The sequence below is a fragment of the Centroberyx gerrardi genome, chromosome 1 (genome assembly GCF_048128805.1).
Source record: "Centroberyx gerrardi isolate f3 chromosome 1, fCenGer3.hap1.cur.20231027, whole genome shotgun sequence".
Lineage (NCBI taxonomy): Eukaryota > Metazoa > Chordata > Actinopteri > Beryciformes > Berycidae > Centroberyx > Centroberyx gerrardi.
The window spans coordinates 30,492,817-30,509,413 of NC_135997.1; the positions used below are offsets into that span (position 1 = coordinate 30,492,817).

The following is a 16,597-nucleotide window of genomic DNA, read 5'->3' on the forward strand; positions in this document are numbered from 1 at the left end:
GTCAAATTTTGGTGGAATACTTCTTTAAGGGCCTCAAACACCTCTTCCCAAAATGTTCTTAATTCAGGGCATGTCCAAAATACGTGGGTATGGTTGCCAATTTGTGTACCACAATTTCTCCAACATTAATTTGAGTGTGTTGGGCCGATTTTAGCCACTATTTCTGGTGTCCGAAAAAATCTCGTAATTACCTTCCATTTGAATTCCCTCCATGTATTTGAATGTTACTAAATGTGCTTCAGTGCATATTTCTTCCCATATGTCCTGAGGTATGTCTGTGTTCATTTCAGTTTCCCATCTCTCTTTTATCTGTAGTGTATTATTCAATTCAAATATTTGGTAAAAATGACATATAACTTTCTTGTAATGTTATCAAGAACTCTTCAATTGGAGTGGGCTCCAAGACTTTATCCCATTCTTTATGTTTTGTTAAAAAGTTCCTTAATTGTAACTATCTGAAAAAGTCTGTTAGGAAGCGTAAATTCCTCTCTCAACTGTTCAAATGATTTAAGGCTGCCATCCTTATGGAGTTGGTGTAGATTAGTGAGTCCATGTTCTGACCATTTTCTAAACCCTGCATCTATGTGGGAGGGTACAAAATCCTTTATAAATCCAATATTGGTTAGTGCTGAAATTACTTTAGGCAATCCAAATGATAGTTTTATTTTCCTCCAAATTCTTAGTGTGACTCTAGTCCATTCACCCATTTGAGTTTCTCATAAGGGGACGTCTAGGAAAGGCAAGGTCTGTAGGGGCCTCACACATAAGCTTTTTTTGATGTTGAGCCAGTGTGTATATGAGAAATCTTGAATCCATATTGTTAAAAGGTTTTAGCTGTGCAGCCCAAAAATAATATCTTAGATTCGGGAGTTTTAGCCCTCCATGTGGTTTAGATAGCTGCAATGTTTTTAGTCTGATTCTTGGGCGCTTTCTTTGCCATATAAATTTTGAAATGAGCCTGTCCAATTTATCAAATGTAGATTTAGGGATATCAATAGGTAACATCTGAAATGGATAGAGAAGCCTAGGCAGCACATTCATGCGTACACTCTCGATACGGCCTAGCAGAGACAGGGGAAGCGTTGACCATCGGTCCAAATCTTTACTAATATTTTGGATTATGCTTTTGTAATTTGCATCATATACATTTTCTAGGGGGATGAATGAGGGGATTTGAATACCAAGATATTTAATGCCATCTTTAGACCATTTAAACCCACTCTGGAGTTTGACCGTTTGTGGAATTCTACCACCTATATCCATAGCCATTGTTTTATCCACATTTACTTTATAACCCCAGAAGTACCCATATGTGGAAATAAGACCCTTTGAGTGTGGGATTGTTGTTGCAGGTTCAGCTAGATATAAAAGCACATCATCTGCGTACAATGATAATTTATGTTGTTCTTCATTTATTCTCAGTCCCTTTATGTTATTGTCATCTCTAATAAGCTGTGCTAGTGGTTCAATACTGATATGGAACAGTAGGGGCGACAGAGGGCAGCCCTGTCTGCAGCCACGTTCTAGTGCAAATCGGTCTGATAAAAACCCGTTCACTCTAAAGCAGCTTGTGGATTAGAATACAGTGTTTGTATCCACTTTATAAAATTGGGGCCAAATTGGAATCGTTTCAGTGTTTGAAATAAGTATTGCCAGGATGCTCGATGGAATGTCTTCTGGGCGTCGAGGGATAATATCACTGCTTCCTCCTCCTAGACTTTTGGATAAGTCATTAAATTTAGTAATCTTCTGATATTGTCCCCGTAGTATCGTCCCGTAATAAACCCGGTCTGATCAGGATGAATCATTTCTGTGATAATTTTATTGACGCGTCTCGCTAGAATGGCTGTTAATATACGTAGGTCTGCATTCAGCAGTGATATGGGCCTATATGATTGGCATGTGGTGGAGTCCTTGCCTTCCTTATGTATTACAACTATTGTCGCCTCCCTCCAAGAGGGGGCCATGGTTCCAGACTGTAACGCATGGTGATAAGCTTTTAACAGTAAAGGTGATACTGTCTCTTTAAACGTTTTATAAAATTCATTAATATACCCGTCTGGTCCAGGACTTTTATTGTAGTGCTTTTAATCTGATAAAGAGTGGGTTTGTTGGTTCTCTATAAGTGCTTTTGTTTACAGTTCTTATGGCTCTTTTTTGAAGGATGAAGATTGGATTAGTGATTGTTTTATATGTATTTCCCCACACTTCCACACAGTAAGTTATATATGGGACTATAAAGGAACAGTATATGATGTATAACGAAGTTTGATTTAGAAGATCTTTGACTTTATATAATATTGCAATTGACTTTGATATTTTAGCTTTGATATAATTTATGTGTGGCTTCCAGCATAATTTATTATCTATTATTACTCCAAGAAATTTAATTTCAGACACTCTTTCAATTTCTACTTCATTTATCATAAGTTTCTTGTTTGAGTTAGTTAAACGATTCCCAAAGATTATAAATTTCGTTTTACTTAAATTCAGTGTTAGTTTATTAGAATCAAACCAACTCTTTAGCATTTTCAGTTCTTTTTCCACTGTATCCAAAAGTTGTTCCAAATTCTTACCACAACAAAATAAATTTGTATCATCTGCAAATAATATAGTTTTTAGTATTTTGGAAACCTCACATATATCATTTATGTACAAAATAAACAACAATGGTCCCAACACTGAGCCCTGGGGAACCCCACAAGTAACCGTCAATAGTTGTGAATTAAAGTTATTTATTTGAACGTACTGGTACCTGTTCTCCAGGTAGCTGCTTAACCAAGAGAGTCCTACCCCTCTAATTCCATATCTTTGTAATTTCTTCAATAATAAGTCGTGGTCAACAGTGTCAAATGCTTTTTTGAGATCTAGGAATACCCCTACTGCATATTCTTTATTTTCTATTGCAGTTGTTATTTCCTCCACAAACAAAGTGTGCAAACAAAGTTGTCCTATTAGCTCTAAACCCATATTGCTGTTCACACAGTACATTGTTTTGTGATAAATTCATCTAATCTTTTATAGAATATTTTTTCCAGTATTTTTGAGAACTGTGGAAGTAAGGAAACAGGTCTGTAATTTGAAAGTACGTGTCTATTTCCAGCCTTATATATTGGTATGACTTTAGCTGTTTTCATTTTGCTTGGAGACTGATTACAAATATGTGTAAGAGGTTTCACCACACACTCAATAATATTTTTAACCATAGCCATATCAATTCCATTCCAGTCTGTAGATTTCTTACTCTTAAATGATTTAACAATGTCAATAATTTCTTTTTCATCTGTTCCCCTTATAAACATAGATTTTTTTACATTTATAGCTTTACTTTCCACATCATCTCTACTACTAGTCTTTGCAGTCTCCTTAGCCAAACCAGGACCAACACTGACAAAAGGATAATAACCAAGAGAGGTTTCCATCAATATTCATCTTTTTACTGCAGCAGTGCCTGCGTCTCTTCAACAAAAGCACTATCCATTGCACACACAGGTTTTTATTTCCACCATGATCGTGTTTTTTTTTAATTTATTTCTCCTGCAATGTTGACTCACTCCACTTAATTTTACACACAGCATGACTGAGCTGCCTACCTCATGCCTCTTTCACAGATTTTTGATACTCAACTGTTTGGCCTTGATGCTTTAATAATGCAGATGAACAAGATGCACAAACATGAAGGGAGGCATAATTCCTAAATGAATCATGTTAATCAAATTTGGTAAATAGGTTTCGCAATAACATGCAACTTAAAATGTGGGCCAATGACTCTTAATCCGTATAACCTAGAATAAGATCTTTCTTCAGATTCCTTCACTCAGCATCAACCATTGCACACACTGGTTTCATTTGTGCCTTGATAGTTTCCCAACATTTTCAATTTTGTGCAAAACCTCAGCATATTTGGACTTCCTAGATTACAGCTATTAGACAGACTTTTTGAATTCCAAAGTGTTTGACTGTGACACAAAAACAAAGTTGACAGCAAAGATGTGCAAACAGGAAGCAGGGCATCATTTTCAGATGCTTAAAGCTAGAGACACCAAAGTTCATTTATGTTTGGGATGGACCCATAAGTGTGTCAGACCACATATGGTTGAGCTCCATAGCGCCACCATCAGGCCAGTTGGTTTCTTTTTATTACTCCTGCAAAGTTGACTCAAATTCACCAAGTTTTACAAACAGCATATTTCAGCTGCCCACATCATGGCTATCTCAGAGGATTGTGTGTGTGTGTGTTTTGCCCGTGGGCTAGCATACCGCTAATGGTTGATGCTATATATTTGCAGATATGCACTGGAATATGTGTGTATGTGTTTTAGTGCATGTGTCTTAGTTGTAGTTCTACAAGCATTTCTCAGAAACAATGTCATTGGTTGAGATAAACCTCAGTGGGTGGAACCAAACTTTTTTTCTGGCTAAATAAAGTTAGACTGAAGCCCAGTGAAAAAGACAAGAGGTTGGAGTGGAGGAAGCTAATATTATGAAGCCTGTCGCTCTGCTGCTAACTGACGAAAAAAAGAAAAAAGGGGAAAAAAGCAATCTAGCCAAACCAAGTTATCTAGGTTAGCTAGTTAGCTAGCTGACCTTCCAAGTGCAAACTAGCCATATACTAGCCTATAGCTATGTAGCTAAGCTAGTTAGCTAGCTTTCAGACCTTCCAACATCATGAATGAAAAAAGGAATCAGTTCCATTTATCTTTATTTATATTTTGACCAGAGTTCCTTCTTTGCCCTTCAAGTTTGCCAGTTAGCTAACTTGCACTCTGAAAAACTGTGGCTCTTTGTCCATTGAGGTTTAATTCATCCAAATATTTCTGCCTCCAGAGCAGCTGCCTCCAAGAAATATTTCTCGAAGTAAAACTCCAATCTGCTTCCATGCGTGTCATTTACTCCCTCACCTTGGCTCCGGCTCTGCTGACTCATCAGCCTGTTGGACCAGCGGCCTGGATGTCCTCCCTCCTCCTCCTCCCTCCTCCCTGTCTGTCTGGTCTTCTCTGGGTCTGGAGAGCTGGCTGCATTTAGCATTTGTTGTCTCCAGTCTCTCTCTCTCACCTGTCAGCAGAGTGGGAACATCAAAGCCCTACAGTGTCCTGGTTTGTCTCTGCTGTCTGCTGCCACTGTCTCTGTATGGTTCCTTCAGCTGGAGTGTGTAATAAGGTCAACCGCTAGTAATCTATCAAGCTTTATTTATACAGCACCTTTTGCAATAAAAAAAAAAGTAAAACAAATGTATGAGATAGATTACAACACAAAACACAGATTACTTGGATATTAAGATCTTATGTAAAAGCTGGGCTTTAAGATTACATGAGGAATTTATTTTGACTTAACATAATAAATTGTGTAAATTGAAAATATTTGATCAGGTTAATTCTTTTTACAACATACATTTGCCCACCTAGACCCTTTCTATACATATGGCCTTCTGTAGACCTGTTATGTGAATACAATGCACATGCATTTTGTAAATTAACATATTTGTCATTTTCATATTCCCATATCCTCTCCCATTTGTCTATATTGCTATATCTTGATATTTTTTTTTTTAGAATTTGTCATTTATTTCGTACTGCATATATTTCATTGTTTGGTGTATTTTCATATCAAACATTTTCCATTCATTTTTTCATGGTCTTACACTCCATTGATTCATACATTTTCACTTAATGCGACCAACAATTCCAATGTTTCAAGTACATATTATGTTTAATACCCCCCATTTACTTATTCTTATTCATTTTCTGTTCTTCCTGCTGTATCCTGTTATTATTTTGCTGCTGCAGCCCTATTTCACCACAGAGGTCATTAAAGTTTCACCTAATCTTTGTTTTTTGTTTTTTTCCAGCATGATCTTCTTACACACTTTCCTCAGTCCGGCCCTCTAAGTTTCATCTAGACGGACTTAAAAGCAGGAATGAAAGAACAATCCACTCCTCTCAGCCTCCAACTCAACATCTGACGGTCTGCAGCAGGGCATTCAATGGGTTTGGCACTGAAGGTCATAAGTAATAGTATCGTAGGGCGGTATTCTAGACGTAAACTGCTCAGCTGTAGGAGCGCAAGGTGCAAGGAGGAAGTGGAAGTAACGCTTCAATAATTATCATGTCAGTTTCCTGTTTCTATTGGCCAGGTGAGCGTCTTCCTGTCAGATAAACAGTGAGAGAGCTGAGAAACTCTAGAGACTCTTCAGATGTGTTTAGAAGAATATTTGTTTATCCTGTTCAACTTCAGGCATGCATGTCTGGGATGCATGGTAGAGTCAGCATTGTCAACAACCTTGTCAAAGCTAGCTATTATGAATAAGACTCATGAAAAGCAGCCTTATTTCTGATTGAAAAATGCACTTTAGTTGTAAAATAGGTGTTGAATGAATTTTAAAGGGGCCCTACTGGAGGACTTCCTCTATTTAGATGCATATATGTTCAAAGTTGTTTAAAGTAGACATGCAGACATTGTTAAAATTGGATTTTGTTTGAGTGATTAAATGTAAAATGATTGCATTTCAAACTGGACTTTCTCCAGTTAACTGATCGCAACTGCACTTAGTCCTGATAGCTCCCTCACTAAACAACTGCTAAAATCCCAAATTCTGTCAATAAATACCCTCTAACTAAACTATATTTCTTTGAAAAACAAAGAAATGTAATTATTCTTATCCTGAGCAAAAGTGTTAAAACAAAATAATGAAAATTCATTAATATGGGACCTTTAATAAGTCCAAGGGTGATGAAATTTTCTTGACATATCATTGGGTATAAAAACCTTCAAGTTAAATTAAAAAAACAAAAACAAAAACTCCAACAAGACATTGACAGCAGAAACCTGATTAGCTATCAAGTCTCCTCACTACTGCCCTCTTCTGTTTGACTCCTCTGAGGAAGACCCACAAACACAACCCATTAATCCGTCTGACAGGCTTAAAATGGGCTTTGGCTGTGTAAAAAAGACGGCATGGAGATGTCTGAACCCCGTCTGAATGAGCGACCCAGCGGGCTACCGGTTAAGAAACTGCATTTCAAACATGAGCTGAGCTAATTCAGTATCAGGAGCTTAGTGGCTGCTTGTCAGGTAGCCCAACAGGCTGAGAGGCCAAGACGTCTGTGGGCAGGATGGCCTGAGCGGAGGTTAAACGAGAGCAGCCGAGGATCGAGCATGACTTATTCATATCAGTCGAACAGAAGGCCAAGTCTTTTTAAATGACAAGAACATCATTCATGATATTTGCAGTGCCACCATGTTGGCTGCTGAGTAAACTCTTGGCACCGACTCTGTCATCTTGTTTACAGGAGGGTTTGCTGGTACTTCCAAGAAAATCACCATCTGTAGCTTCTTTTCTTTTCACCACTCTGGATCATTTAGGGTCAAACACATTACAGGCAGTTAAAAGCAGAGGGATCAATTTTGCTGATCTGTGCGTTTCGACGCAAATTAGATTCGGAGCCTTAGAGATGGAGCCTCCCATTTTCCTCATACCAAGTGGTGGCCTTGTCATCAGCTGCCTTCACCCATCTATCAGCCTTCCCTCTATCAGTGTCAGATTAGGTGGCTCTCCCTCCAAGTGTGTGTATGAAAAAGTACCAAAATATTGCACTCAAGTACAAATATTGTTAGTTTGCTGAAGTTTTACTTATGTAGAGGTAAAATTTCTGGTGCTTCATAAGTAAAACTAAGGAGTAGCACAGTTAGACCGCACCGCACTCAGAGTAAAAGTTGCCAAGTAACTTTTTTACAAAAGAGAATATCATTAGACGTGATCTTTTTCCATGCCATTCTAAAAAGGCAGAGAGGACAGAGTTTAAATTAGATTCTTTCTTTGGAAAAACAAAACAAAATAAAGTAAAGCCAGATTACTCTCCTCTTGTCAGCTGACTGACTCTTCGGTGCAAACGGCTCCACATTTGGCCGGTTTATGATGCAAAGCTTATAGAGCCAACAAATTCTGTAAATGGATGCAAGTTAAAATGCAGTAAAGTGCAATACTTCAGTCAAAATATACTTAAGTAAAAAGTACAATTACACAAAAAAAGCTACTCAGTTACAGTAATGACTAATTAATTCGTTTCTTCCACCATTATGAATGTATGAGGACATATTGGTGCAGCGTGACTCACTCTCACCAACCGCTCTTACTTTGCAAACCCACCCTGCATTTATTCTACTGAAGTTGCCATCTTGTCTCATTCATTCCCCTTTCCATCCCAATAACCATGATTCAGACAGTTTTCTGTAGTTAAACACAGACCTTCATATTATCATAAGAACTTTATTCAGCATATTGTACAGTGATTATATACACAACAACGTCTATGTACACATGCAATATGCATTCATTAATACATTATAATAAATTAATTACCTCTCGTTGACTAAAAGGCTGATATTGACAATATACAGTACTTCACTTGCGACTACTATAAAAGTGCCAAATTCGGTAAGTGAGCGAAACCGTTTGGCTTGGTGGATAAAATGAAAATATTTAAAATCATGATCTCAGAATCAGTGATCTCCTGCAGCGGCTCTCAACCATGTGGCATCATGACCCGACAGTCTGGAGGTTTTCATCCCAACCAAACGCTACAGCAAGCTCATGTTCATTCACACTCCATGCCAGTGGGGGCGCATGAAGATTAAGAGGAACATAGGGAACCTGGAAATAGTGCTGACTACATCTGAGAAAGAGAGAAAAAGTGACAAAGGTGGCTGAGAGAATGAGGGGAAAAAAGGAAAAGAAGAACGAGATGATGGCATGTTCGCCGGCTAAATCAAACCAGGGGACAAGATGGATTGTTTAGCATGAGATGTTAGCACGGAGATGTAAACAAAGGCAATGAACCGGAAGAGGGGAGGAGAAGCTTTCCCACGCGAGGCGACACAAGCAAACATGTAACAGACGGTCGCGCGGTGGAGGCTGGTGTGCGAAGGATTCGTCTAGTCTGGCCAGAGAGCCCCGGCACACTGCGGAGACGGAAGCCAGTGTGAGGCTTTGGGTTTTTTTCTTCTGTACTTAAGGAACAGTTAGACTAGTTTCCGCAGCGAGCGCACCGCCAGCTTTTAGGCCTCGATGCCACATAGCCGAGAAACGCTGATCTACTGCATGATGTCGCACAGAACACAGATCTTGGCTTTGCTGCTCGCAGGCCACTGTGGTAAAAATGTGTGAGAGGGCTGGCATGCGACTTTGTGTGGCGCTTTGTAGAGCTCGTCTGGCTGGCTAAATTATACTGTGAGAGGACTATTCTGTTCTGGGTGTCTGAGTGTGTCGGCCGGGTGTTCCCTTCTGGCACACGGGCGCCTTTAAGAGTTTCCCCAGCAGTAGCGTTGTCACGATAACTCGACTAATATCAATACTACCTTAAGACAGCTGCAAAAGACTGAAATCAATACTGAATTTCATAAACAGCCGATACGTTCGCTAAAATGTGTCCTGCAAGCTGGAATTCCGTTTCGACGTCGCCTCCAGAGGGCGCATTCGTGCGATCTGGAATGGTTAAAAGAAGAAGAAAGAGGACTGGAATAGACAGACAGACACAGAATAGACAATAGACCGCAGCAGTTGGAAACATTCAACAGCCTCAAACTGTCCACCACAGCTTGAACTGAATCCCAGTCCAACTAAACCGGTCGACGATCTGTTGCCAGGAGCCAAATATGGAGCCATTTAGCTTACAGCGCCGACCAAGAGGGACAGTAACTCAGCAAAGCATGTCAGGGTTGTTCTTGTTTGCCGTGGTAGTATTGATCTTTTAGACATTAAACTGAGTAGTGGTACTGAAGTCAGAATTCTGGTGCGGTGACAACACTACCCAGCAGATCCTGAGCCTCGGCCCTCTCGGCGGCCCTCTCCCCCCTCCTACGTTGCGCTGATGTCAGCGCTCGGCGGCCCCCTGCTCCGAACACTGGGGGTCTGTCGGTGTGTATTCCCCCTCGGCCGAGTCTCCATACAGAGCTGCGATTCTGCGCCCCGCCGTCGCAGCACAACAGCTACCTTCTTTTCCTCATGCTGGTCTCCATGCGGCCCAGCTCCTCGTAGGACTGGTAGAAGACTTCCAGCTCGCGGCAGCCCCAGCCCCTCCAGACACACAGGCACCACTCCGTGTTTTCCTTGCGAAAGCCACACACAACAGTGTCCTTTGCCACTAGTGCTGCCTCCTCCAGGATCCTGGGAGAAAGAGAGAGAGAGACGAGGGAGGAGGGAGGGGGGAGGGAAGAGAGAGAGATCGATTTGCGCGGATAAGAGGAGGATGCAGTGCGGAGAAAGAGCTGAACGCGGTGGCACATCTCCATGCGCTGTAATTAGCATGTGGACTCTTCCTAGAAGCTAGAGGGCAGTTCTAGGAAGCAGTTCCCTGGAAAGCCACGAGGACACTCAATGCACTGTTAACAAGGAAATTACTGCTCTGCGCACAAGTTCCTCCAAGAACTGGTGAAGGATTAGCTTCACCCACCCCCGAACCCCCTCCCCGAAACACCACCTCCAAACCCCTTTCTCCTGGACAGCAAAACTGTAAAACAATGTCAAGGAATGTGGCAAAGTGATCACTTAAAACCTCTCTTCAACGGTTATTTATGAGGGCCGTGACACAAAGCATTCTGGGAGGAAGGAGAGCTTCTGGCGACCTTGTTGCCAGAGCTCAGCCAACCATGTATCATGTGGTACAACCCTGTATTATCTTCTTCTATTGTTGTTTCATCTTAACTGGGGTGTATCATTATGCTCTCCTGTTGTTAGCTCATGTTCTGTGATATATAGCTTCATGATGACATGAATAGGTGAGGCTGTGTTCTGTGAAGTCAGCCGAAAGCAAGGAGAGCCATCAAGTCGACGCGTGACACACATTAACTCCTAACTCTCGGGTTAAACACTAAGTGTGAAATGTAATCAAATAAATTGTCAGCTCGGAGTAGGTAGGCATCACGATATTCACAGATATTACAGTTTATGAGAAACAAAAGAGCAGCCATGTCATATGAAAGAAGCCCTACGGGCCTCTGAACCCCTCCCTTGACCCGAGCCGTGACCTCCCCAAGTGTCGCCTGTGTTACAGGTGCACCATGTAATAACTGCTTATTAAGGACGCTGCTTTGGGTGGCCCTTTTATTGCCTGCTGCTAAAAGGCCAAGCCCCTTTGTGTAAGCTCACACAGGAGCCTTTTCTGCAGAGGACCAGCTGCCGGCTCTTTTATAGGAATAATTACAGAGGCCACTGAACCACCGTAAGCACTTGATGAAGGATCTCGCTGAGCTTTATTGAAGCTGCATCAGCAAATTAATATCTAGCTCTTTTTTTTGCTTTTCTCCCCCCACTGTTGGTTGGCTGCAAGCGTAGCTGAAAAAGGGGGTTATCTGCAGGTGTCAGCCAAATTTAAGACTTTTTAAGACCTTTTAATGCTACGTGGAACTGAATTCAAAACCACATTAACAACCAAAAAAAAAAAAGAAACAAAGAGCTGGCAAAAACAGCCTATTCTGATTGAACATGTGAAACTAAAGTTGTGGAACTAGGAAGAAAGAAACAGGAACGCCAGGAAATGAATTGTTAAGGGACATAAAGTCCAACTTATTAAAGCAGATGTGATGAAAACAAAACACATTTTGCATATTGTATTAATCCCAGAGTGTTCATGCATGTGGGTCCAATTTACTGTGACCAAATGGGGAGCAAGTAATGTAATGCAACATTAGCAAATCAAGTGAACAGGACCGGAACTACTGCCGGTCCTGTTCACATATCTTGGTGAAACTACAAAATTCATGGCATTTGCTTTATTTGATTTGTTTTACTTTTCAACTTTGCCTCAACTAGATATCACTGAATGTAAAGAATCTGTAAATACCACCATCTAATTTTATAGTTTATAGCATCAAACTGAAACTTGATAAAAAAAATTAAAAAAAAACCGTGCCATTACATGATGACAATATTAAGACCTCTAAAATCTGTATAAGACATTACTTTAATACTTTTAAGGCCTTAAATTTAGAAGTTTTTCAGACTTTTTAAGGACCCGCGGAAACCCTGGAAAAAGTAAAGAACTCTGAGACACAGATGCTGGCTATTCCTCATCGCTGCACTGTTGTCATGGATCCAACATGGCGCTGGTGCTGCGGTGGAAAGAGATTGCCCTGACATTCAGCTTCCAGCCATAATGGAAGCTCCACTGGTCCAAAGGTTGCTGTAATTGCTTTTAGATTCTGTTTCAGTGCAATTTCATCTTAAGGCGGCTGTAGCGCAGTAGAAACCATCTCTGTTGGAGAGCTGTTCAGTTCATCTCACTGACATTTCATCTCACGGACTAGTCAGCGAGGGCGCCTACCTGCTCTACCACGTCAACAGCGACTAGTTATTAAAAACACAAGGATCAAAGGCACCTACTGCTCCCTCTGAAGACCATGATATCTGCTAAACATCAGCACTGGGTCTATTCACAGCCTCTTGAATTGATGCCTTATAGTTTGATCGAAATAGCACACACTCAATCTGTGCCTATTATACTGGCTGGAAATGCAAAATCAGGGGTGTGTTGGCCTAAAATCCAACAAAGACTCAATCCAGGGGGAGCTTGCACTCACAAAAGGAAGAAAAAGTTTCTAAGTTTCGATTTGTCATTTGAAGTGAAGGAGTGACCGTACCGACACCAGAATTTCACTGACTCGCTCATAATGAAAAAGTATAAATCATTTCCGAGTTACCCCATCACCAGTGCAAAAGGATTACTGATCAATACTTTAAGGCAGTTCTCTAAACAGGATATGACCTCACCCCAAAGAGGAACATCCAGGTGGGCTGAGGACAGCGATGACACGCCCCCTCAGCTGATCGGCCTGCGACTGCATTTCAATGACCATCACATCGCCTCCACGCCTGTCAAACAACACACACACACACACACACACACACACACACACACACACACACACACACACACACACACACACAGAATGTCTTACATGCATATTAACACTGGTTTAGTTCATCTGCTGTCTGTAGAGTAGATGTAGGGATGCCCTGATACCAGTACTGCTTTTCTGGCTTTTTTCCACATAGAGAGGGATGCTAGATCTCTCTATGGTGAAAAATGCTTTTAATATCATTTTCTACTATGAGTCTCTATTGTTCAGTAAAGGTAACAGATTATTGGTACTCATTATTGGACAATACTTCAGGTATTCTAATGCTCTGAATTGGTATTGGCAGACATTAAAATCGTTGGTATTGGCACCTCCATCTGGTGTTTTTGATAAGGTGAACTGCTAATAATGCGCATATGCAAATCTGCACATCCTATACATAAATTACATGTGTAAACTGAATATACTGATCAGGTGAATAATGTATTACAATACACAAGTAGACACTTTCTGTACATATGTCTGGTCTTCTGTAGAGCTGTACATTCACATGTTTTTATATTTTTTCATGTATATATCATGCTGCATATATTTAATATTTTTGTATCGTACATTTTCCATTCATTTTTTCTTTGTCTCAATATGTTCTACTGCTGCTGTTTCACACACCCTGCATGCATGTTGTAACTCATATATCTCATACTCTGTACTCTCATATTTCTATTTAATATATTCTAGTGTTGGAATTGTCAGTTGCATTAATTATGTTTAATACCCTCATTTGCTCTATTCTCATTTATATTCTATTTTTTGTCCTATCACTATTTGCTGCTGCAATAACCCAATTTCTCCACAGAGATCATTAAGGTTTCATTATATTTTGTAGGTGTCTGTTGTGCTACCTGGGGATCCATAGAGTTCCATTCAGCGACAGCACAGTGAAGGCCTGCAGGTGGGGGGGTGGGGGGTTAAAAGTCTCTGCAGAGTCCAGATCGGACTCGGGGTTGGCGGATCCCTGCTGGTCCTGGATCCTGTCTGTCTCCTCACAGTCTGTAGACAGCGGCATACTACCGCAGCTGGCCAATGAGCTGAGGGCTCCGGAGCTGGAACGGTCCAATCCCAGCGGCTCGAAGGAGGGGATGGAGTCCGACGACATGGAGCAGTAGTCCGTCAGCGAATCCTGGTGCTGGATGATCTGAGTGCCCGCCTCCTCGCTGTAGATCAACGTCACTTCCCCGTTAGCCCACTCCGGCTCCTCTTCTTCTCGGTCCGTGGTCTCGGGGTCAGGGGTCGTATCCACAGCGACGCCCGCGGGTCGCTGCACGGTGAACACGTCCCGCAGCGGGTTGCTGTCTCCACAGCTGAAACCATGACAAGAAGTCAATATCAGCTGCTCACATCAAAATCAAATCGAATTTTATTTAGGCCACAGATGAGGCTTTTGTCTCCTGCTCAAATCTAAAGTGCTGCTGTCCTGATGTGATCACAGCCTTATAGAGCAGATTTCACATAAATGCTTTACAAACATGACCCAGAGGAGGAACGCTGCCTTGGCTTCAATATATCAGAGAGAGAGAGAGAGAGAGAGAGAGAGAGAGAGAGAGAGAGAGAGAGAGAGAGAGAGAGAGAGAGAGAGAGAGAGATGCTCATTGGGGTGCTCAGACTATAAAGAGCAGTGAAAAAAAAACAATCTAAAATTAAAAGCTCCCCACTGCGGCACAAACCGTTAGCAGGAGCACAGGTGCTGTTACTTGCCTTATTGTCTGTGTAAGGGCAAATGATTGGCTTGCATAACAGCACATAGATCTACATCAATCTACAAAAAGTGGCATGGTAATCTGGATTCTTTCAAAATTCAGGTGTTAGAGGTGGAGCCTAGCAGCTTAAGAGGAGGGGACAGATTCAAACGTCTCCCTCAAAGAGAGACTTTTCAGATAATGTATATTGGGATCTGAATGAAGAGATAGATAATACTTTTCTGTGATCACTTATTCTAGTCTGTTTCTGCTTTGGGGCTGTTAGTTGTTGTTTTGTTATGTTTTTATGAAGAGGGTACAGGCGCCAGTACTGTTCCTTTTTAAATGATATGATTATATGTTATATATTGGATGTGAGGTTTCAACTTTTGATGTTTGTCTTTACGATTTTCCTACTAAAAAAACAAAGCTTACAAAAGAAAGTTATTGGTGCCAGTGGTTGACTTCCATCTAGCAATCATGCGTATTAAAGCTCCACCCACCAGTACTTGGCGCAGAGCTGGTAGGTGGCGGCGTGGAAGAGCAGCAGGGTGTTGCTGTGGTCGTCCAGGGTCCACACCGCCTCGTCTCCCCACAGGCCGAGGCTGGAGCTCAGGGACACGATGGAGGACGGGGGGCTGTAGGGCTCCAGCCTCCGAACCGCCTGGAGACTCAGACAGTCGATCACCAGCATGCCGGGACCGTTGGAGAACCACAACTGATGGTGGCAGACAGACGGAGAGGGACGGGATAACAATGATGAGTACTGTAGGTATTGTCAATTGAAATTCCATCACTGGGCTGATATTGGCCTTTTATTAAAAATCAGATCTGGTCCAGTCAGTGTCATCCACCTCTGATATGATGCAGTTTATTTGATTACATATTTATTGTAGAACTGATCAATACTACACTGGTTGTCTGGAGGAAGACCTTAACCTGAATTGATAATAATAAGGGTTAGGGTTATTGGTTTCAGTGGAGAGTTTTGGTGTCCTGTGGTCTAAATGTTGCTTTAAAAGGGCATGAAAAGGTCAAATTTAAAGTCGAGATGAAACGGCATTTCGAGAGTATCTAACTTCCGTATCGTGACGTATTTCCGAGTGAAACAGGAAAGACAGGCGGGACATAACGTTGGGAGGAATTTGATTTGAACGTTGAAAAGTGGGCGTGTCATAACACCCGAAGTACCGTGCTGTTGCTAGCTAGCTAATGGGTGGATGTCATGATATTATTGGTTGAAATTAGTTACGGGCATGCTTACGTAAGCACACGGCATATTTTGTTTTACAGGAAGAAAACATGATTGAATTTTGATATAAGAATACAAAGAAATTGATTTTTTGTATTTTTTTTGGCATATATTGGTATATAGGTGCACAATATGACCGGGGATGTGATCTAAAAGGGTTAAAAAGGCATTTTTCATTTCATCTCGACTTTAAAGATTATGAATATCTGCACAAAACATTGGCCATCTGCATTTTAAATCCAAAAATATCAGCATCAGCCTTCAAAAATCTATTGGTTGAACCCTACACTTATTGACATCACTCCAAAAGGCTTCCATCTTTATGCAGCTGGTCACTGTCATAAAGCACATTTTGACTTTAAGGTACTTATACATAGCAGATGGCTTAATTTAAGGTAGCAGAACCCTGCCATCTCCATCCACTGTTCCTCACCTGGGAGCCACTGTTGACCAGAGCCATGCTCCTGACCGGGTAGGGTTTCTGCCGGGGGTCCGAGTCCTCCAGGCCAAACACCGTCTTGTTGAGGGTGTGGGAACACAGGTAGGTTTCCCCCTCCAGAGGAAGGTCTTCCACCAAGTTGTACACTGCCACCAGGCCGTCGGACATCCCCGCAAACACTCTGGCCAGGCTCTAGAGAGATTTTCACATTTTAGGCCTAACCCTTTTATTAAAAATCAAATCCGGTCTAGTCAGTCTCATTCACCTTTGATATGATGCAGTTTGATTGATAACATATTGTTTGTGTAATTGATCAAT

The 16,597-nt window shown here is 41.3% G+C and overlaps 1 protein-coding gene across 1 annotated transcript in view; it reads right to left on the reverse strand.

The window, feature by feature from the left end:
- Positions 1 to 8,252: 8,252 nt before the first annotated feature.
- lrrk1 (leucine-rich repeat kinase 1) overlaps positions 8,253 to 16,597 on the reverse strand; it is a 65,009-nt gene continuing 56,664 nt past the window's right edge. Inside the window, exons 34-38 of the mRNA XM_071908905.2 lie at positions 16,274 to 16,471; positions 15,092 to 15,306; positions 13,755 to 14,213; positions 12,764 to 12,865; positions 8,253 to 10,162 (exon numbers count right to left, since the gene is read on the reverse strand). Coding sequence (XP_071765006.2) covers positions 9,985 to 10,162; positions 12,764 to 12,865; positions 13,755 to 14,213; positions 15,092 to 15,306; positions 16,274 to 16,471 — 1,152 coding nt within the window. The 3' untranslated portion in view covers positions 8,253 to 9,984. The remainder of the gene's footprint in view (positions 10,163 to 12,763; positions 12,866 to 13,754; positions 14,214 to 15,091; positions 15,307 to 16,273; positions 16,472 to 16,597) is intronic.